The following is a 21,832-nucleotide window of genomic DNA, read 5'->3' on the forward strand; positions in this document are numbered from 1 at the left end:
GAGCAATAGCGACGAGCTAAGTAAAACAGTCCAATTATTTATTTTCATAATTTAAAAATAAGCAGAAATAAATAGGTAAATTCCATAACTCTGTAAATTCCACAAAGAAGTTTAACAGATAAATGCAGCAACAACACAAATAAATACAACCTCACAACAGTGTCACTCCATCACTCATCACTCGCACTCAGCACTCAATACTCAAAACACTCAACACTCTGCGCTCACTAGGGGTGTGTACAGACTCCGGAGTGGCTCCCAAAGCTCAAGCGCTAAGCACGGATAACTCACGTACCATCATATCAATACCTGGATCCGCACGGTCAACTCACGTGCTACGCGGACAACTCACGCGCTATGGTATCAATACCTGGACCCGCACGGTCAACTCACGTGCTACGCGAACAACTCACGCGCTATTGTATTAATATTCTCACAACCAGGCCCTCAGCCTCACTCAATCATGTATCTCACTAGCCTCATCATCACCAACAAATAAGGGAACACAGCCCACATCAAGTATCACCGTATATTAGCAATTAATAGAGACTGAGGTAAACATGTACAATAATTTCTATGACTGAGTACAAATAATGTGAGCATGAATAAAGCCTAAGCATGATCTCCAACATGAAGGCAAACAAGTTCAACAAAAAAATAAACGCATAACCACAGATAATAGCCATTAGGCCTCACAACCTCACGGGACGGACCAAGTCTCAATCCCTCGTGGTGCACACCCACACGCCCGTCACCTAGCGTGGGTATCACTTCCAAACAATCACGTGATGTTAAATTTTTGGGTTTATACCCTCAAAACCAGAGTTAAAACTGTTACTTACCTCAACAAGATGAACCCAACGTCGAGCAAGCTAATCAATACTCAGGAAATTTTCACTCCGTGCGTATCCACCTCTGAATGCCCTCTTGTCTCCTCAATTCAATGCCAACGATCCGAAATTGAAATTCACCCCTTAATGATAATACAACGATCTACTATACTAAGCAACTTCAATCTACAATATCAACATCCATTGGGACTAATATTAGTAACAAATCCCATAGGTTCATTGTATTCATAAATTTCATCGCCAAGAGTACCATTCACCTTCTCTCTTATTTTCTCAAAAGTACTATTCATGCCATGAACTAGAGTTTTATAATCCAATATTTTAACCATTAAAACTTGTAACAAATGCTTCAAATATTTTTAACTACTGATAATAAACGAGTTTGAAGCATTGGAATTACCTCTAGTAGATCAATCTTGAAAAATCACAACTTTGGTAATTTTTGTGTTCTTGAGGATTTGATGATGAAATCTTGTATTTGGATATAAAACTGATGTTAGAACTCATGTATATTGAGTGATAATCAACCCAAAACATCATTAACAACTTACCTTGGTTGATTGGACTTGACTTGAGCTCAAAATCGCCCCTTTACTTCAAGAATCCTAACCCCCAAATACACAAAATACCCTCTTTACCCGACCTTGTATTTATAGGCCCAGATTTTTGGGTTTCGGATGCGGCCATGGATGCTTCGCATCCCCACTTCACTCCTCTTCGAAGGTCGGATGCGGACCTGGACGCTATGGCAGCACTTCACTGCCCGCCTCTCTTTCGGACGCGGCCTCGGATGCTTCGCATTCGCAGGCTCCTCCGCCAGCCTTTGGTAATTTGGTCATAACTTCTTGTAGGAATGTCCAAATGACAAACAGTTTGAAGCGTTAGAAACTATACTCAAAGACCTTTAATTTGATAGGTCATCCACAACATAAATCCTTATATATATATATATATATATATATATATATATATATATATATATATATATATATATTCTCGTCCAAAGTTTGGTCTTGTGCGTACTCATTTGCAACTGTAGTCTATAATGAAATTCTCAACTTGACTTGCACTGAGGGCTCTCCCTAGACCCCACATCACTTATAATATGACTCGTACACTTATTATCATATTTAACTGATATTCATTCCATTAATAGACCTCGTCTTCACACAAAATAATATAATTAGTGCACATCGACTTTCTTAATAGCGCTTAAGTACTTTAAAATTTTTCGGTGTGTTACAATTGTAAAGGGACGAATTTTCTGGTTAACTTACACTACATTATATACAACATTTTAATACAATTTTATTCTCTCGCTTTTGATCTTATCATTATTGTGCCCGGAAACCTTGTTCCCGGACTCATTAGCTCTGCTGCTTCATCTGCATTCTAAGGCTAAGTATTTTATATTTCATTAGTTATTTCATTATTTTTTGGATGAAATTATTTCACTTGTCTAGAAACCATGAACAAATTCAACTGTACCATTTTTTGGGTAAACACATGAGCTGCGAGATCATTGTCAAGAAGCACATTGCTAGGGTTTAGATCACAATGAATTACCACTGTTGGACACTGACAATGAATCCTGAGCCGAGAGTCTTCCGGAAATAGCCTCTCTACCTTCTTAAGGTAGGGGTAAGGTCTGCGTACACTCTACCCTCCCTAGATACACTGGTTTGTTGTTGTTGGACACTGGTAGTGAAGATAATGTGAAGCAGAAGCAACATCTACTGCGATGTTTATTCTTTGAATAGATTTTACTCCCCCCGTTCTCTTTTACTTGGCAGGTATACTAAAAATAGATTTTCATTTTTACTTGTCACTTTACGCATATCAAGAGAATGATAAATATTTTTTTTCCTGTTATACCCACAATATTTATTACTCATTTTAAATTATTTTCTCAAATCCAATAAAATTAATATGCATCAATTAATATGTGTATCATGGTAAATTATGCACTTCATTTATTATTTCTTAAGGGGCATGAAAAGTCAAAGCGTGTCAAGTAAAAGTGATAGGAGGGAGTAAGTTTTAACTAAGACATAAACTGCAAATTTCAGTAGAAGTGCCATAGTAACTGTTTGTTTCACAAATAGTCTGTATATCACCATGAAAGATAAAAAGGCATTGATTCGCATCGCTTACTCACTGAAAAGCAAAAAAAGGAGTGTACAACTTCCTTTACGCTATCAGTGTACATAAATTAAACCCTTTGAAGAATCAATTCTCTTAAATATTGAATAAATGAGTTACAAATGAAAAGCGATATAGAAAGAAAGTTTGAACTTTTAATGCAACAGAAATTTTATTGCCCCTCCAAAAGTACATAGTACTTAATTGCAATACATAACACCATACTGAAAGGGTGACATTTCCTTATTCTCTCCTCAAAAATCACCACTTTTTTATGCAAAAACCAGTAAGAACACGAGAAAATATTTACATACAACTTTGCTTAAATATTAAGTCCTTCCCCCATAAAGGCTTCATTCATTAATCTTCTAGTTTTTGACTAAGGTCTCCAATTAATCAACATGAAATGGGATAGTAGTCCAGATTCGATTGCGCGCAAAAGGCCAAGAAAAGCTCCACCTTGATTGAAAAAATGCAAGTTTGATGCAATGAAGTATTACATTTGGTTGATGACGACGTATATATGGTGTAGACTCCATCAGATACCTATCGATTTCTTTCTGATGGATCACGATGATGAACGAATTCATGTGGTTAAGCGGCCGAGCTCCCAGATGAATTGTTCCCTATATGATTATCTTAACAACACCCAAATACACCAAGAAATTAAAGGTAACTACTATCCATAATAATTAGTAGTAAAATTGCACTAATAGCATAAAAAATATTACAGGGGTTTGTATAACATATTTAAAAGGACTTACTGATGGGAAGCTTATGAAAAAAGAAACAGGCAGCAATGGCACAATAGGCAAGACATAGAACCACTCCTTTCATGTAATGTGAGGTTCCATCCTGCAATAATTGTAAAAAAAATTGAAGTTCTTATTGCTTCAAAATATGTTTTGTACACACACATGCATATATATATATATATATGGACAATTTCATGGTACTGAGCAGAAGGATCACACTAGCCGCTACAAAGTGTGACCGTTTTCTTCTCCTCAGTACCTGATTTGAAGGATCATTAACATAACAGTCAGGATCACTAACATAACAGTCAACTACAAACGAAGGCGGGGAATTAAAACATAGTAGAACCTTTCAAGTAATTAAGAAGATTATATTATTCTAAAAGAAAGAAAAGTTGAACTGAAGAGAAGAAAAAGCTAAGTTCCTTATATAATTTGAACATGATATCCTCAATCTTGTCTTGTAGCATAATCCAAATATATCATGTCATTCATATTCTCCATGTTTGGACAAAATTGACAGAACATTTCCTTTTTGTTTTGGATCAGCATTGGACCCCAATATTTCTATTTTTGGTAAAGTTTTGTTCTCTTTAAATTTTCATTCTGCAGTATTATAATTTTTTCGATTTAAGTTATATACGCAGACTGTGTAAAATAATTTTATGTTGTCATTGAATTTTAACCCCTGATAACAGGTTAGTTAACATTATTATCAGATTACCGATCAATGGTTATCAAGAGATTTAGCGGCCTGTAATTACGTAATAAATGACCTAATTGTGTAAAGTGTAAATATTAACTTAAACTCAAATGATAAAAGGACCTGCAAGGTGAAGGCAATGAGGAGGATTGAGAAAGCAAGAGAACCAGTTTCAAGCAGGCTGAAATCCAAATCCATATCCACACCAATTATCCAACCCACAATGACACATACAGGTACCTGAAAATAGTAAAGAAGTTAGCTTTATTCTATCTCTGAAAACAATAACTTAAACAACCAACCCCCTAAGCGATATATAGACAAACCGATTTAACTTATATACAACACTGACGGTGTAAGGGGGAGCCTGGCATAACTGGTAAAACTGATGCCATGTGACCTCACGAGTTTGAGCAGTGGAAACAACATCTTGCAGAAATGCAGGGTAAGATTGCGTACGATAAACCCTTATGGTCTGGCCCTTCCCAGGACCCTACGCATAGCGGGCGCTTGGTGCACCAGTCTGCCCTTTATAACACCGACGGTGTAAAATTCTTTTATATTATATTATTGCTTGTTGTAGTAGATAACGTGCATTATTTTTCAAGTTACTAATCCCACTATAATTTTATGAATGATTATTTCAATCTTTTAGGTGAGCTGATCGTATAAAATATTTTATAATATATGTGTGTAAAAATTAAGCTCTAGACAAAATTAACCAAAAATAAAGAAATTGGGAAATATATACATAAAGAAACAAATATTGCCAAGTTCTCACCACAAACATGGAAATCTGAGAAGCTGATCCCAAGGCAACACCTAGAGATATATCCTGCATTTGGTACATTTAGAATACTAATTATATATTCTCTTCTGAAATTGAATAATGTAATTAAGGAGTTTGTAGTGTTAGATTGTATCTTACCAACTTGTTCTTTAAAGCAAAGATGATGGATCCAGCATGTTCTGCTGCATTTCCCACTATTGGCAACAATATTAAGCTAATGAAACTCACTGAAATGCCCCAAGAATCTGATGCAGCCTGAGATTGATCAAATAAACTAATAATTTTTACACATCAGATCACCTAAATATAATAATAGTAAACCGTTTATAGAAAATGAAATTAGTAGCCTCAGAAATAAAACAAGTTACCTATTACAGGAGGTTGAAATATTTTATACTGTCAATGTATAGCAACTAAATCTTACCTCGATTGTACCGACGACGTACTCCGATAATACAGCAATAGTAATTGTCATGGCAATCAACCAAGCAAATGAACTCCAAAACCCAATAACCGCCTCATCTTCCGCAACTTTATCTTCTTCCTCCTGCTCATTTGTCATCAAAATAAAAGCTTTTAGTTTAATACACTGACGGTATTAAAAATTCTACAATTTAACTTATTTAAATAGGTTACCTATCTTATATCATGTTACTAATTTTATTTACTATGAGGAATTACTAATAGTTATCTTTTAAATGACCTGATTGTATAAAAATTAATTCATACCGGTATCTAGATGTTAAACTTCAAAATGAATCAACTTGTTTTAGATTCCATTTGGGCAATATGTATCCCGCTGGGTATGGCTCGTAGTAAACCTATGTAAGATAATTTTATTCCTTTTTTTTTATAGTTTTTTTCTTCTTTTTTTGGGGGTAGGTAGGTAGGAGTCTATGTTGCTTGTTCTCTCCAAAATATTGCCGCACTCATGTTGAGTCTTCCAAAAATGCACTATTTTAATTTGGAGGATGCACTATTTTGGAGGATCGGATACACACTTACGGTATTTTTAAAGAGTCTGAGCAATATAGATGGGTGCCGAATGGGTGGTTCAGAATATGACACTATTATTCTAAAAATAGAAAAAAACATTACCTCCTCTGAGGATTCAAACATTTGTCTGTGTGTTCGCAGTTGAAAGAAGAGATAAGCTGCATACGCAACTAGCATACAAATGCTGCTAACTCTAGACAACCCCAATACTGAAGTTGTTACATTATTGTTAAGTACTGGTTCCACAGACAATCTATACATCAGTGGCAACATATGGCAAAGCAATCCCAGTAGAAGGAGAAGTGAGTTTACATCAGCTTGTCCCTGTCCGAAAATTGAAAGATAAATGTCAAAACGAAAAAAAACAAATGTATTGAAGCAGTACTAACACGCAGTGGCGAAGCTAGAAAATTTATTATGGAGAGTTAAAATATAAAAAACTGAACACACGAAAGAAGTCAAGAATGAATATACACACACATATATATATATATATATATATATATATATATATATATATATATATATATATATATATATATATATATATATATATATATATAAATTTATATTAGATTTTACTTACATATACATGATAATTTAGATAATACAAGATACCTATTAGTGTAACTTAATGTATTATAGCAGGTGGACCAACTACTTTCTAAGTAACTACTTTCACTTATTATGGATGGTTACTCTGCACGTACCTTTAGGTTACTTGGTAGCGTAAAAATTCTTTACAAGATCAATATATAGAAGTTAAATTCATCTGTATAGAGTTAAAAGAATTTATGCACTGACAAATCTTTATACAATCCAATCGCTTGTGGGTAAATTTTTACGATAAATATTAATCGGCAACCTAATACAAATGGTAGCTAACATGCTATAATAAATTAAACTACGTTGTTTAGTTTAAAATAAATATATATACACTGTCAATGTACCTAATTTAAATCCTATATATTGATGTGAACTTACCCTGTCAAATCTTTGTTCCTTTTTAAGGTTGGTCAATCCTCCACAAAAAAGAGAGCTTCCAAGAACAAGAAGAAGGTTGGAAAGAATAGATCCCAATAGAGAATACTTTAGAACATGTATTTTCCTTTGGTAAAGAGCAAATAATGCTATTATCATTTCTGTTGCGTTGCCACATGTTGCATTTAGTAGACCCCCAACTGCATTAAATTATAATAACCAAAGCATCATTATTAATTTTTCAACTTAAATGTATATATATAATTATTATTTTTTGATACAGTTTTTTTCTGGGAGGTATAAGAACAAAATGCATACCTGTTGGACCAGTGAAGTAAGCAATTTGTCTTTTAAATTTCAGGTAGAAGGGAGAAAAAAAATAAAGAATAATTGTGTTAGGAATTTTGTTATTAGATTAAAAATAGGAGTTAAAAAGAAGAAGAAAAAAACAACTTACTCAGTCAAGAAGCTGACACGTTCAGCAAGCGGTGCAAGTCCAAGTAAACTAAAAGCAAAAATCCAGGGCTGCTCGAAAAAAGAAATATAAACATGATCATTCATACTTTGAAGCTTTTCAACAAATCCTTTACTCTATTTATTTTAGTTCAAAATTAAGAGTGTAATTTATATACATTAATAATGTAAGAAAAATAACATTTTTAAGTGTAAATTACTTGTTAGTTTTAATGGGTCATTTGCCATGTTTTGCAAGTTATAATTCCAATTCAGGCTTGTCTTAAATATTACATGTAATTATCTTTTAAGTTACTTGATCGAGTAAAATTTTTATACTAGGACCGTATATCAAATCATTTAAAAGATAGGTCTATGTAAACACCTCAACGAACTCATGTGACAATCTCTCAAATACATATATTGATGTTGTTGACATGTTTTTCTTTCTTTTCTTTGATTACATGTAACCATTAACCGTTCCGGATTAGGAACTTGAAAAATAAGAAAAGTTACAATAAGTTAAAATATATAAAAATTCTTTACACTTAGTATATATCCTATCCATTATGAAAGACTACAGTTTGTTAATCGTTTAAGTAGTCTGATAGTACAAAAAAATTCATTTACATTGTCAATGTATAATGGTTAAAATCAAAGTCTGAAAGACAACTGTATATAACAAATTAAATCAGGAGAAAAACAAATACTTACTCTTGCAAAATGATAGTATTGAGCTAGCATTGCCAAAGGGATAGCTGGAAAGAGCAAACAAAGCTTTGTTCCTAAAATAACCTCTTGAAGATTAGCCAAGATTTCTCTTAGGTTCTTAAAACGAACCCTTGATACAAGTTCTGGATCCGATTTTTTCCTCATCATAGAATTTGACAAATTTTGTGCATTCTTCTTGACGATGAATTCTTGCTCTTTTTTATTAATTTCTCCATTCTCCAAATCACTCAGAGAACCCATAATACAAAAAATGAAAAAATAAATTAAGAGGAATAGAATTTGTTGTAAGAAAAGAGGGAAATTGTATGCATCTTTATAGTTTATACTTGTATATCTTTGAGTTTATAGAGGACAAGAAATGGAAGTTGGCATTTGAAGCTTCGTAGAATTTTCGCAGAGTTTGTTTTGTTTTCTATATGTTTGCATGAGCTCCACGTAGTTTTATGGGAAGGAAACAGGTGCTGAAACCCTAAAAAGAGAAATATTTTCACTTGTTTTCTTTCGTGAGAATGGGTGTACGAACTCTATAGAGTTTACTCAAATATGTAAAATGGGTAAGTATTTTTCATTCTTAATCGAAAATTTCGAGTTTAAGTCTATCGAAAAAATCAAAAAGGTAAAAACTATGTGAATATCATTTAAAAAAGTAAAGATAAAAAGAATGAACATTGAGTGCTCATGACATGTACTATAAAATTTGATGGTACTGAAAAAATGAGGTTGAGTGGTATTTTTGGTACGTTAATTATAGTGCATTGATAGCTCAATAGTTGTTTCGTGTGGAAAATTTTTAAGGTAAGAATTCAAGTGTATGTCTTACTCTCACCTCAGCAACTATATATTGCTCATTGAATATAGCCTAATCCAATTGTTTTTTCAAAGGAAACTTTTCTTGGACAAAAAATTTGAATATTTATAAATTAAGCAGTATATCTGCTTCTCGCAACAACAACAATAATTCACAATATAGCCATGAAGAGAATTATGTTTAGGGGGAGATTTATATTTTAGTATTTTCTTTTATATTATAAGTATTAGTTTTTGATCTCTTCTCTTAGAAATGTAGGTCAATTGACCAAATCATTTTAAACGATAATCTCTTTTGATATGTCTGATTTATTGTCATCAAAGTTCTCTTTATTAGCTTCATCATTAACCATGTTAATCCAACAGAGTTAGCATTTTGTGAGACAATGCTGAAGTCTGAGGATAATCTTTTGACATGTTCCATATGTATGTGTTATGTGGGTGCACAATGCCTATATATGACAAATTAAATTTTAAGGAAGGAACTTTTTCTTTTTCATTTTACTCAAGATCGTATGGAGGATTTTTTGTAAACGGTACCGATACTAAAAAGAGGCACAAATAACTATTATAGTATATATGTTTTTCGCTTTAGCTCACACGTACATGTCTTAGTTCGATCCGGTAGGACGTCCATTTTTACAAACAAAAAAGAGCTTTATTTATTAAAAATTCATAACCTATGGGAATCGAACCCTTGGATCTCAAACATAATAATCAACCGCTTAACCATTAAGCTACGGATCAAGAGTTGTCGAGAAGTGTCATTCCTATTATATGTATTGTTTTGCGTATTAACTATACACGTGTTTAAATTTTCTGACGAAGGGGTGTTGGATGACACCACTTATCCGCTTTTACTCATTAGTCCAACAGGTGGTGGAACTCGATATACAATGTGTTTACATACACGGGGAAGCATTTTTCAATTGAATTGATCGTATATTCACTATGAAACTTTTATATTAAGGTAATTTAATTTGTTTTAGAAGATTAATTAATTTTTTAGATTAATTTGTTTTAGAAACGTTTTCACTAGATATTTATAAGAAAAATAAATCTTGTGGATATGTATTGAAAATGGCATCACTTGCCATTATAGTAATTTATTCATTTGTCCATTTCTTCAAATTATGATACCCCCACACACATATATATATATATCCACTATGTTGTGTTAGATGATACCCTTTACTAACTTACAAAGAGTAGGAAATGATCTGCCAAAATGATTCGTAGCATATATAGTTTGGAGTATAGGAAGAAGTAAATAGAAGTTTCCTTGAATTTTCATATATCACTATTAAGAGAATCAGACCTTCAGTACTTTCTTGCTCTAACGTCTAACATTAAAAGAAGAGAAATCACAGTACAAGTACCAATTAAGCTTTCATTTTGGATTATGATTCACTTCTGCCATTGATGGAGGAAGTTTCGTTTGCTGGTTTCTTAACAAAATGGCCATAACATATTCCGTTTCAACTGAAATATGGGTACTCTTGTGTTAGAAAGCTTCCCTTTGATGGTGACTTACTGCTTAAATTGTGCTAAAACTATCTCTATATATCATGCTAGAACTTAGAAAACTGTCACTTTTTTCCTTTTCTTCTTTTTATTTAGTTACTAGTATTAGAACCCGCACGATATGCGGATAATTTGACAGAATATTAACTTTATAAAATTATGATCTAATATATCATACTATTATTTAATAAATATTAGTTGTTATTTTTTTATTTAATGTAGTGCGCAAAAATTTAATAAAATCTATAAAAAAATCAAAGAATACACATCATATAGTAATCAAATAAATTGTTTATTCCTTATCTATTCTTTATTATATTAGCAAGTACTTAGTACTATATATTTATGAATGTGACTTTTTATTAACTTGTCAATTGACTCAATATTTTGATACTACTTCTCTTTTAATATAATATAGATATGTATTTTCTTACTATGAAAAAATATTTTTTTTAAACTTATGTTATAATATTCAAAATTCTTCAATTGTCTAAATTTATCCTGGAATTAAAAAAAATGGACATAACAATATTTTTGGAGTATTAAATCTATCTATATAGATCACGAGAAGCAAATCAATGTGATGATGCCAAGTGTCAAAAAGAAATTTTCATAAGTATCAAATTTTAGGAAAAAATTAGTTAGGTAAGTTAATAATTAGTTACTCTTTTTGAATTTGAATTTAAATAATTAAACATCTATATTTTTGTAAGGAAACCCATATATATATATATATATATATATATATATATATATATAATGATAAGACTAATTTATTTTTTGAGATGAAAGTTTTTGAATAATAATTCATATAGTCACGCTATATGCTATATGGATAAGATAAAATAAAAGACAAAAATAAACAATAATTTTAAGAAATAAATAAAATATATGAAGAATAATTTAACTTCTTATGTAGTAATATTAATAAAAATAATTAAACTTTCATATTAAATACAAACGGGAAGAAGAATTCAATTTATTTTCTTATTAAAAATAATATTTATTATAATTATTACTTCATAGATTTATGACATATAATAAAAAAAAACTTCTATGTTTAACCTTTGAACTAACTTAACACCATCTATTTAGAAAATAATACAATAATATTTGTATTATAGATAAACACTAAATGAAAAAATTTACATGTTGTAGAATAACTATTAATGTATAAAGAAGAGAATAAATATAATGTGATTCTATTCACACTTTAAATTTATTTGATAAAATTAAGTAAATAAATAATAGTAAAAAATATTATTAATAAATTTAAATATCAAAATAATTATGAGAAAGTCATATATAATAAAGTCAAATTAAATTAAAGTAAAGATTTCCTTTCGGCACATAATAGGTGTCTCTAACATGCGCATACGCCGGAAAAGCGTAGAGGGCGCCCACGGAAAACTGATCAGAATGCAGCGAAGATTATTAAGATGGCTCTAGGTGTATTAAACAACGACAACAGTATGGGAAAAACAACGAGTACTACCACATTTTGCAATTCAATGACTCTACAGGTGCTAACTCAGATGAATGAGGCGACAAAAACACCGATGGGTATTCCTATCGGTAAAAAAATTAGGAATCCCTCAATTGCTAGCTCACTCAATTGAGGTGAAGAAGATGCCGAGTGTTGCTTCTACCGACACACTAATTCAACGAATTGAGGACGCTCCAACTGGCACTAATTCGATTGTTGTCATGTCAAAAGGGATTCAATTGAGGAATTGCCTCAAGCTCAGAAGAAATTAGAATCACCTCATGCAAAGGAGGATCAGAAATCATGGGCCAATTTGTTCATTGAGAACAAATTTGTAGCGAGAGGCATAAAACTAAACTATATTGCACCAATAATTGTGGATGGAGAGAAGGTAGCACAGCTACCACAAGAAGAGGTAGGCATGGAATTAGAGAAGTGGAAGCACACCTTGATCTTGTATATTGTGGGTAACTTTCCAACTATTGGAGCATTAGAGAGGTTCATAGCAAGCAACCGGAGTTACATAGCTAAACCAAAGGTATATTTTATCATAATGACAGATAATTCTTGGTGCGATTTAACAGCATTGCGGATCGCGATGAGGTGTTATACTCTGGCCCACATATGCTGAATAATAGGCCAGTGATAGTCAAGGTGTGGGAAGTCGATTTTGATTTTAATAAAGAGGTGTTTAGGATGATCCCATTGGGGATCAAACTACCTAATCTTCCTCTCAATTGTTGGAGTACTACTTTATTAAGTTGTATTGGTAGTGTGCTGGCAGACTTGTTTATGCCGATGAGTGCACCACTAAGATAGACAGAATTTCTTACGCGAGAATGTTGATTGAGATGGATGTTACCAAACCACTCCTAGGTATAGTCAAAGTTAAGGATTCTAATGGTAAAACTTTTGATCAGCAGATTACTTATGATTGGAAACCGGCTTATTTCTCTACATGCTTGCAAATAGGACATGTTTTCCAAAGTGTCAATATGAAGAAAAAATACTTGCTACACAAAATATGAAGAAAACTAAGCAAACAACTACAGGGCTAAGGAAGAATCAAAATGTGGGTGATGAAGAGGGGAATATAGGTATATTAGAAGAAGGCCAAACTAGTAAAGCTCAAAGCCCAACTCTGACTACTTAGGCTCAGGGAAAGATCAATGAACCAACAGTAGGCCAAGTTTGTAAATCTCAGGCTTAAGCTATAATCACTAGTAATCAGGGACAAGAGAAGGGTTGTCAAGAATTTAGGGGAAAATCAGTTGGCAAGAATAACCAAAAGGGGTCGCACCAAATGAATATAATTGTGGGAAATGAATTCAATTATTTGATGGAACCACCTGAAGGGCAAGTTGCTGCACTTCAAGATGTTAGTGGCGAGGATGGACATTGTGGTAATAGATGAGCGATAGGTAAATCCCCCACCCTAATAAATCACAACGAAGCTAGTAGTGTGGAATGTTAGAGGTCTTGATAAAACCTATAAGCATGCTGAGCTAAAGAAGTTTTTACAGAAGAGTAAAATAGGACTCTTAGCTATATTTGAATATAGAGTGCAATGGCAACTAATAGTATATTAAGAAAACTAGCTAATACCCAACAATGGTGTGACAATTATAATACTGACAAACCTTAATGAGTTTGAGGTGATTGTAATTGATATACACTCCCAATTCATACACAACAATGTTAGAGTGAGGCTTTTAACCTCGTGTTTACTCTGACAACAGTCTATGGGTTGCATACAATTGCTGATAGACGACCATTATGGTTGGAACTGAAAGCTATAAACGGCATCCAATATGGGCCATGGTTAGCCATTGGTGACTTTAACACTAAAGAAGCATTGATGGCAGTCTCTATAGGAATCCAGTCCAAGCAGCAGAAGTAGAGGATACACCTGGAATAACCACAATATTTATAGCAAAATAGGTTGGGATCTTGTAAATGGAGAAGATTGGATTACTACCTTGTAACACATTGAAGCAATAGCACCGGATCCTAGTTTCTCAGACCACTCACCACTAGCAGTTGAATTTGAAGGGTACACTAAAGGCGGTGCAAGACCATTTTAATTTTTTAATCACTTGGCTAAGCACCCTAATTTCCTATCACTAGTAATTGCTGAATGGAATAAGCCAATCCGGAGTCTAGGGATGCAAAGAGTGTGGCAGAAATTAAAGAGGGTTAAGCATATGCTTAAGGGATTAAATACCAAAGAGTTCCTGAAAGTGGATGAAAAAGTCAAACAAACAAGGAAGCACCTACAAGACTTGCAAGCACAAATGAGGAGACCGAGCAATCAAAATAACCTCTTTGAACAAGAGAAAGAATTGAAAAACCAATTAGAGAAATGGGTCATGGTAGAAGAGAATATCATGAAGCAAACGTCCAGGGTGCAATGACTGCAATTAGGTGAATCTAATACTACATATTTTTTTGCTAGTGTAAAAAGTAGATCAACTCAGAATCAAATCAGAAGGTTGACTACTTCAGTTGGACACATAGCTCAAACTGAGACTGAAGTCATGGACGAGATCAATAGCTTTTATCAAAGTCTGCTAGGTTCAGCAGCCATCATGCTGCCTGTCATATAAGAATACATCTTGGAAGAGAGACATAGACTAAACAAAGTTCAACAACTGCAGTTGATTGCACAAGTGTCTAAAGAGGAAGTGTACAATGCCATGTGGGATATAGATTATAAAAAAGAACCGGGGTATGATGGGTTTAACTCCCATTTTTTCAAGAAAACCTGGGACATTGTAGGTGATGAAATTACTTCAGCTGTATAGAATTCTTTGACACCGCAATACTGTGTGAACCGATAAATTGCACAACAATAATATTGATACCAAAAGTTTAAAATCCATTAACAGTGAGAGAGTTTCGGCCTATTTCCTATTGCACAGTTCTATACAAGATTATATCCAAAATCATCACTAGAAGGATGCAGGGGGTTATGGACAAATTGATAAATTGTAGTCAAGCTGCTTTCGTGTTGGAAAGAGTTATAATAAACAATATCATACTAAGCCATGAGCTAGTAAAATGGTACAATAGGAAAATCATTTCTCCTAGATGCATGCTCAAAATTGATATGCAAAAACCATATGACTCTGTTGAATAGGCATTTATTGAGCAACTTTTATCTAGGTTGTAGTTTCCTACCAAATTTATCAAATGGGTCATGGTATGTCTGAAGACAGTATCATACTCAATCACTATAAATGGTAAGCCAGGGAAACCATTCAAGGCAAAGAAGGGATTGAGACAAGGTGACCCAATGTCTCCCTATTTGTTTGTACTTGGGATGGAACACTACATTAGACTACTAAAAAGGATGTCCACGAATCCGATATTTAAATATCACTCAAAGTATACCAAATCCAAGATTATCCAACTAAGCTTCGCGATGATCTCTTGTTATTTTCTAAAGGTGACATAAGGTCTATACAACTATTGGTGAACTGCTTCCAAGAATTTTCAATGGAATCTGCCTATGTGCTAATCTGATCAAGAGTTCAATCTACTTAGGTGGTGTGAACCTTATAATGCAGCAGTAGATTTTAGAAATACTGGGATTCTCAAAGGGAGAACTTTCGTTTAGATTCCTTGGAGTGCCCTTAAGCTCCAAGAGACTATCTATTGTTGCACCCTATTTTGCACAACTCAAAATAATGTATAACTTATAGTACTCTATAAGGTTAGTTAAAGTTTAAAGTCGCCCCTAATATTTAAGGTATACTAGGACACCTATATTACATTAGATAATGTACACTTCGACTATGGTCTACAAAACCGTTGAGATTCTGAGTAAGGGTTCAAGTTATCCCGAGGGCAAGGTGTTAGGCATCCCTCAAGATTTACAAAATGTGATTCCTGTGGACTCGATCAAATAAAAGGGGAGGTTCAAGTAAATACTCACTATTATTCACAAAGAATTCAAATAAGAGGATGATTAAAATATACCCAAATGAATAATTAAATACATAATAGATTATGTGAAAAGAAAGTATACCATTGATTTTGTTTTTTGAAAATAAAATGATTAAGGTATATCGAACCGTATAGAATATATGAAGTGTACAAAGAGTTATGTTTTGAAAGAATAGACTAAGTGTGAAAATTATTTTAGACAAAAAATGATTTAATATGTAACAAAATATGCAACAAGAATGGAGTATGAAAGGTATTAAAAATATATTAAAAAATTGTATCGTAGTATGAGTTGAAGAATATAAAAGAATTGTGCTTAAAGAATACATATTGGCTCAAAGTATTTAGACAAAGATTTGAATTTCACAAGAAAGAATAATCTTTGAACAATCTTAATAGATAATGGATAAACTAAAAGAATTAATTTAATGAATGGAATGAGTATGGTATAGGAAAAATGTATCAAAATATTTATGACATAGAAAATTATCCCATCAATACAAAGAAATATTCACGATAAAAAAGAGTTATCATTCAATGAGTAACTAAAGACCATCTCTCGAGTCATGGTCTTGAAACACAAATAATGTGAGCCAAGCCCAAATGACTACAATGCCCAAGTCTCTCAAAGAAAAGCACAACAATTCAATTATAGTGTCTTTACAAATTATGTCTATCCGAAGCGAATTAATTGAAGAATAACTCACATACAAAGAGGTTCGGAAAGCATGCTAGTAAAGCTTTAAGAAATTGATTTTATTTTTTATGTTTATGGTAGAAGATGCCATGTTCTTATCTTAAGTATGCAACCAACCTAACCGATTATGTGCATGTCAATCCTAATTAATTAACCAAGTAAAAATATATTTGACATCCTAAATATGTATATGTAAACTTAACAAATTATATAATGCACAATATTGCAAGTTAACAAGATTATTAATGTAACGACCCAGCCGGTCATTTTGAGCATTTGTATTTCCGTTTAGCTATTTGAAGTCTTGAGCAGCATCATATGATGTATTATGACTTGTGTGAATTGTCATTTTTGGTTTTCAGGTTATTCAAAATTGATTTGGAAGAATGAATTTCATAATTGAAGCTTTAAAGTTGGAAGAGTTGACCAAGTTTGACTTTTTAGTATTTGACCTCGGTTTGGAGTTTTGATGGTTTTGTTAGGCCCGGATGGTGATTTTGGACTCGGACGTATGCCCGGATTTGTATTTGGATATTTTTAGAAGGTTTCGGTACTAATTGGCGGAAATTAGAAATTTGAAGGTTTGGAAAGTTTATAAGTTTGACCGAGAGTTGACTTTGATGATATCGGATTCGGATTGTGGTTCCGGGAATTAGAATAGTTTTGTTATTTCATTTGGGACTTGTGCGCAAAATTTGAGTTCATTTCGAGTTGATTTGATAGGTTTCGGCACGAGTTTTGGAAGTTGAAAAATTCAAAGTTCATTAAGTTCGATTTGAGGTGCGATTCGTAGTTTTGATATTGTTATACGTGATTTGAGCCTCGAGTAGGTCCGTAATATGTTTTGAGACTTGTTGGTATGTTCGGATGGGGTCCCGATGGGCTGGGGTGAGTTTCAGACCATTTCTAGGCCATTTTTAGTTACTGATTTTTGGCTACAGCAGTGTGCATCGTGATCACGGACATTGGGTCGCATTCGCAAAGAGCAAAATGGGAAAAAAGGGCCAGTGAAACGCATTCTCAGAGCAATCTTCGCGTTCACAAAAAAGAAATTTTTGTGTCATTGAACCTATTTTGGAAGCTTATATCTTGCAATCTATAAAAAATTTAGAGATGATCCAAAAATAAAAGTTGTAGTCCTTGGTGTCTACTTTTCAGAAAATCAAACCGTTGGTCATTTGAAGGTTTGCAAAAAAAAGTTATGGCTATTATACTAGAGGCTATCTGTAAGAGTTGGGCTAGCTTGTTGGAGTTTGTTCATCGACCTTATTGACGGCAACTTCTGTATTTATTATTGCCTTCATTGCTGCTCCTCCAATAGACATTGTGCGATCGCGGGGGAAAGTTCGCGATCGCAATGAATAAATATGGAGCTAGAATATTTTTTGAATCGCGATCACGATGTTGGGGACTACAATCGCGAAGATGGACCCCTAGTAGTGCATTAAAATTTCAAATTTACAGATTTTGAGTTTATTTTAGCATATTTTGAGTTATGGAGCTCGAATTGAGGCGATATTTGAAGAGAGTTTCACCATATGGATTGGGGTAAGTATTCTCTACTCGGTTTTGATTATATTTTATGAATCTATCCTCCTTTTTTGTATTTGGGTTATGATTTCAAAAGAGAAATTGGGGGGGGGGGGGGGGGTTTGTCAAAAATTTTATAAAGTGAATTTTTGAGTTTTGAGCATCGATTCGGAGCCGAAATTGAGTAAAACTAGTTTGGTTGGACTTGTATTGAATGGGTTGTCATATTGTGTGAGTTTTGTCGGGTTTCGGGGTGCGGTCACGGGTTTGACTTTTTGGTTGACATTGGCTTTTGATTAAAGATTCGACCTTTATCGATTGAGTTTGTTTCCTTAGGCATTAATTGATGTATTTGAGTTGCTTTTGGCTAGTTTCGAGCTGTTCAAAGGTTGATACACACGGGATGGCATTTCTTGAGTATTGTTTGGCTTGCTCGGTATTGGATTTTTCTTGTTCGAGGTAAGTAACACTTCTAAACTTGGTGCTGAGGTGACGCGCATGCTAGGTGACGAGCGTGTGGGTGTGCACCATGTGAATTATGACTCAGTTGTTTCTTTGGTGCCGTGTAGTTACCTAATCTTGTCTTTATCCATGAAATTTCTATGTTCTAGTTTTATTGAGTTGTGATCTGTGCTAGAAACCATATTTAGGCAATATGTTTATCCTGTTGGGACCCACTGAAGTTATTTATGCTATTGAGTTATTTTCTTAAATTATAATTACATACTCATTCATACTCATTCATTGCATTTTATATCTCAGTCTCTATTATCATTTGTCTCACATCATATTATCATTGTTTGGGCCGATTGGCATGAGATTTGTGGTTCCGAGAGACTGGAGAGATTGATGACTGAGTGAGATCGAGGGCCTGATTGTGAGGATTTTTATGGGATCAGGCTGTACGCCGCAACATGCTTTATTGATTTATGCCATGATTGGTTTACATTAGCGCTTGGGTAGGATCCGCCCCCCGAAGTCTGCACACCCACAGTGTGATACCTACTGAGTGCGAGTACCGAGAGTGAGTGGCGAGTGATTGGGAGGACTGAGTGACTGTGAGGACTAAGTGATTGGGAGGACTGAGTGACTGGGAGGACTAAGTGAATTGATACTCTGAGAGTATGCATATGGTTTTATCACTGTGTTGCATTGCATTCGACATGCACACTTGACATACATGCATAGAGATGCATTTTCCTCATGCTGTACAGTATTGCGTCATCCATGAATTTACATACACATTGACATGTAAGCATAGAGATGTACTTTCCTCATGCCATTTGATAATGAAACATCTTACCTGTTGTTAAAAGTTTTTGGGAAAAATCATAGTTTTCAGATTTACACATATTTTGGTGATTTCAGTGAAAGATTTGGGTTTTATTGTTATACTTGAAAAACATACCTATTTTTCAGATCGATATGATGACGTCCATACCTATCTTCAAGAGGCTACATGGCATCTAGGATAAACTTCCTATCTTTGTTTACTTATCGTGCATAATTGATTCAGCTTGAAGCGTATCTCTTTGAATTCTTTCCACTCACTCGTATACATGCGAGAGCTCAGTATCAGCTGTACATCGACGACTTGTGGAATTCCATGGATGATGTGCGAGATGCGTTTTTTGTGGTTGGGCGATGGGCCAGTCTGGAGGACTTGGGGCCAGGTTTAGACCGCAGCTTTGGCTAGGTAATTTCAGTTGTGTGAGTATATGCTTTTGGACTTATATGTCCAGTAGTGTCCCTTTGAGTGGGATTTGTGGCTCGACGAGTGGTTGGATGGCTATATGATGAGTATGATGTGACTGCGAGATGTGTTCAGATGGTTTGAATGTGAAGAGAAGAGTTTGCTGGAGATGTAAAAAGGACTATTGGGTGCTTGATTTCTATATTTGATGTGACGTATAGTCTCGAGTTATGAGTGTATTGAAGGATCTTTCATGTTGTTTAATTGTGGAATGAATTAGATTTCAGATTCAGGAAGATTAAGTGATTGCGTAGTAGTTGTGGCTGTGAAAGGGTATAGAGAGGTGTCAGTTTGAGGCTAAGCGGGTGGATTATCACCTGCGGGGTAATCTATGGATGTGTGATCCTTATGATGTTGTGTGGAGGCGTTATTTTCTACCCGTGGTTTATATTTGTGCGATTCGAGTTTGGATCGGTTGTAATAGTTGACCTAACCATCACGAGGATGAATGCGAGATTTGCAGATGATTTGAGGTGCTATATGGTTTGTGTTATAAGAGCTTATGAAGGATTTAGTTGAATCTCACTGCGGTGTTATGACAGTAATAGAGTATGGACATTGTGAGTTATCGAGTGTTTTGAACTATGGCTTTGAGCCAAGTAAGGGAGTCCGCTATCGGCGATTTGATTGCATGGTTACATGTTGCATTGGTTTTAGTTTGAGGAATACTTGTGAATCAGTTATGACTTGCTGAGGATAAGATCGAGGATGACTTGAGTGAAGATATTTCTTGATACTGAGTATATTACACTTTATGGGTATATGGAAATCATGTGATGATTTGAGTTTGTTATTAGTGACGGATGTAGTGTACATGGAGTAGGGATTCACTCAGTTGCTTAGAGATGTGGATTACTTCTTAGGGTGTTGGTGTGCTAATGGGACACAGGTCGTTGGGCCCGTTTGGTCGGTGAAATTGAGATTTAAGCAGAATGGATGACTCTCGAGAAAGTTCTAATGGATTCAAGATTTATATGTAGCAATTGAGATTTTTTTTTCGGATTTGCATATGGCTAGAATTCGAGATTTACATTGGATGGTGTCGAGACTCGCGGTATTTCTATATAATTATGGATTCTACATTTCAGTATCAGGAAGGTGAAGGAAACGACTTTAGATTCACGAAAGGTCTCTTTATAGTGAGAGCCTCAGTTGTGGTACTTTTGGGGTGCTTAAGAGGAAATACGATGACTTATGGACCTTAGGGCGGTGTGGTTTTATTCTAGGATCTCTTGTGGTGAGCTTTGGGTAAGGATCATGGTGTTCTGGCAAGTAGAAGGATCAACTTGAGGGTAATTCGGAAGAAACTCGGGAAATATGACAGCTTGGTAGTAGGTTGGATCAGCACGGTAATGGATATGATCGGTTCTTTGGGTACTTATGATGTGATGAGTTTCTATAGGTGTTTTATGGCAATACTCTTAGGTTTGGCGACCTGCGTGGCTTGGTGGAGTTAGAGAGATTCAGTTCTGATGGTTTAGTTATGTGAAAATGGATTTTGGAGTGTTCTCGATAGTTTCTACCACAGTTTGAGATGGATATTTCCTATCGGCATGAGGATCATGTTGCGTGTTATGATTTTCTCCTGGATGGGATCAATTGGAAGATTTCTGACTAATCGGGTATGTATTTTGCTGGTGACTCAGAGTTGATTATGAGATTCTCATACTTTTCATATGATGGC

The 21,832-nt window shown here is 34.2% G+C and overlaps 1 protein-coding gene across 2 annotated transcripts; it reads right to left on the reverse strand.

The window, feature by feature from the left end:
• Positions 1-3,128: 3,128 nt before the first annotated feature.
• LOC104088658 (vacuolar cation/proton exchanger 3-like) lies at positions 3,129-8,720 on the reverse strand. 2 transcript variants are annotated; one of them, XM_009593375.4, is made up of 11 exons: positions 8,386-8,720; positions 7,676-7,743; positions 7,537-7,565; positions 7,222-7,418; positions 6,340-6,561; positions 5,666-5,788; positions 5,380-5,496; positions 5,233-5,286; positions 4,575-4,691; positions 3,758-3,848; positions 3,129-3,619 (listed from the first exon to the last, which is right to left on the reverse strand). In XM_009593375.4, exons 1-11 carry the CDS (start codon positions 8,641-8,643, stop codon positions 3,588-3,590), a joined length of 1,308 nt encoding a protein of 435 aa, XP_009591670.1. In that variant the 5' UTR covers positions 8,644-8,720; the 3' UTR covers positions 3,129-3,587. The 2 variants fall into 2 exon arrangements, with proteins under 2 accessions (XP_009591670.1, XP_009591669.1); XM_009593374.4 differs by having other exon boundaries at positions 3,129-3,631; positions 8,386-8,719.
• Positions 8,721-21,832: the final 13,112 nt, after the last annotated feature.

Source organism: Nicotiana tomentosiformis, chromosome 2, assembly GCF_000390325.3.
Source record: "Nicotiana tomentosiformis chromosome 2, ASM39032v3, whole genome shotgun sequence".
Taxonomy (NCBI): domain Eukaryota; kingdom Viridiplantae; phylum Streptophyta; class Magnoliopsida; order Solanales; family Solanaceae; genus Nicotiana; species Nicotiana tomentosiformis.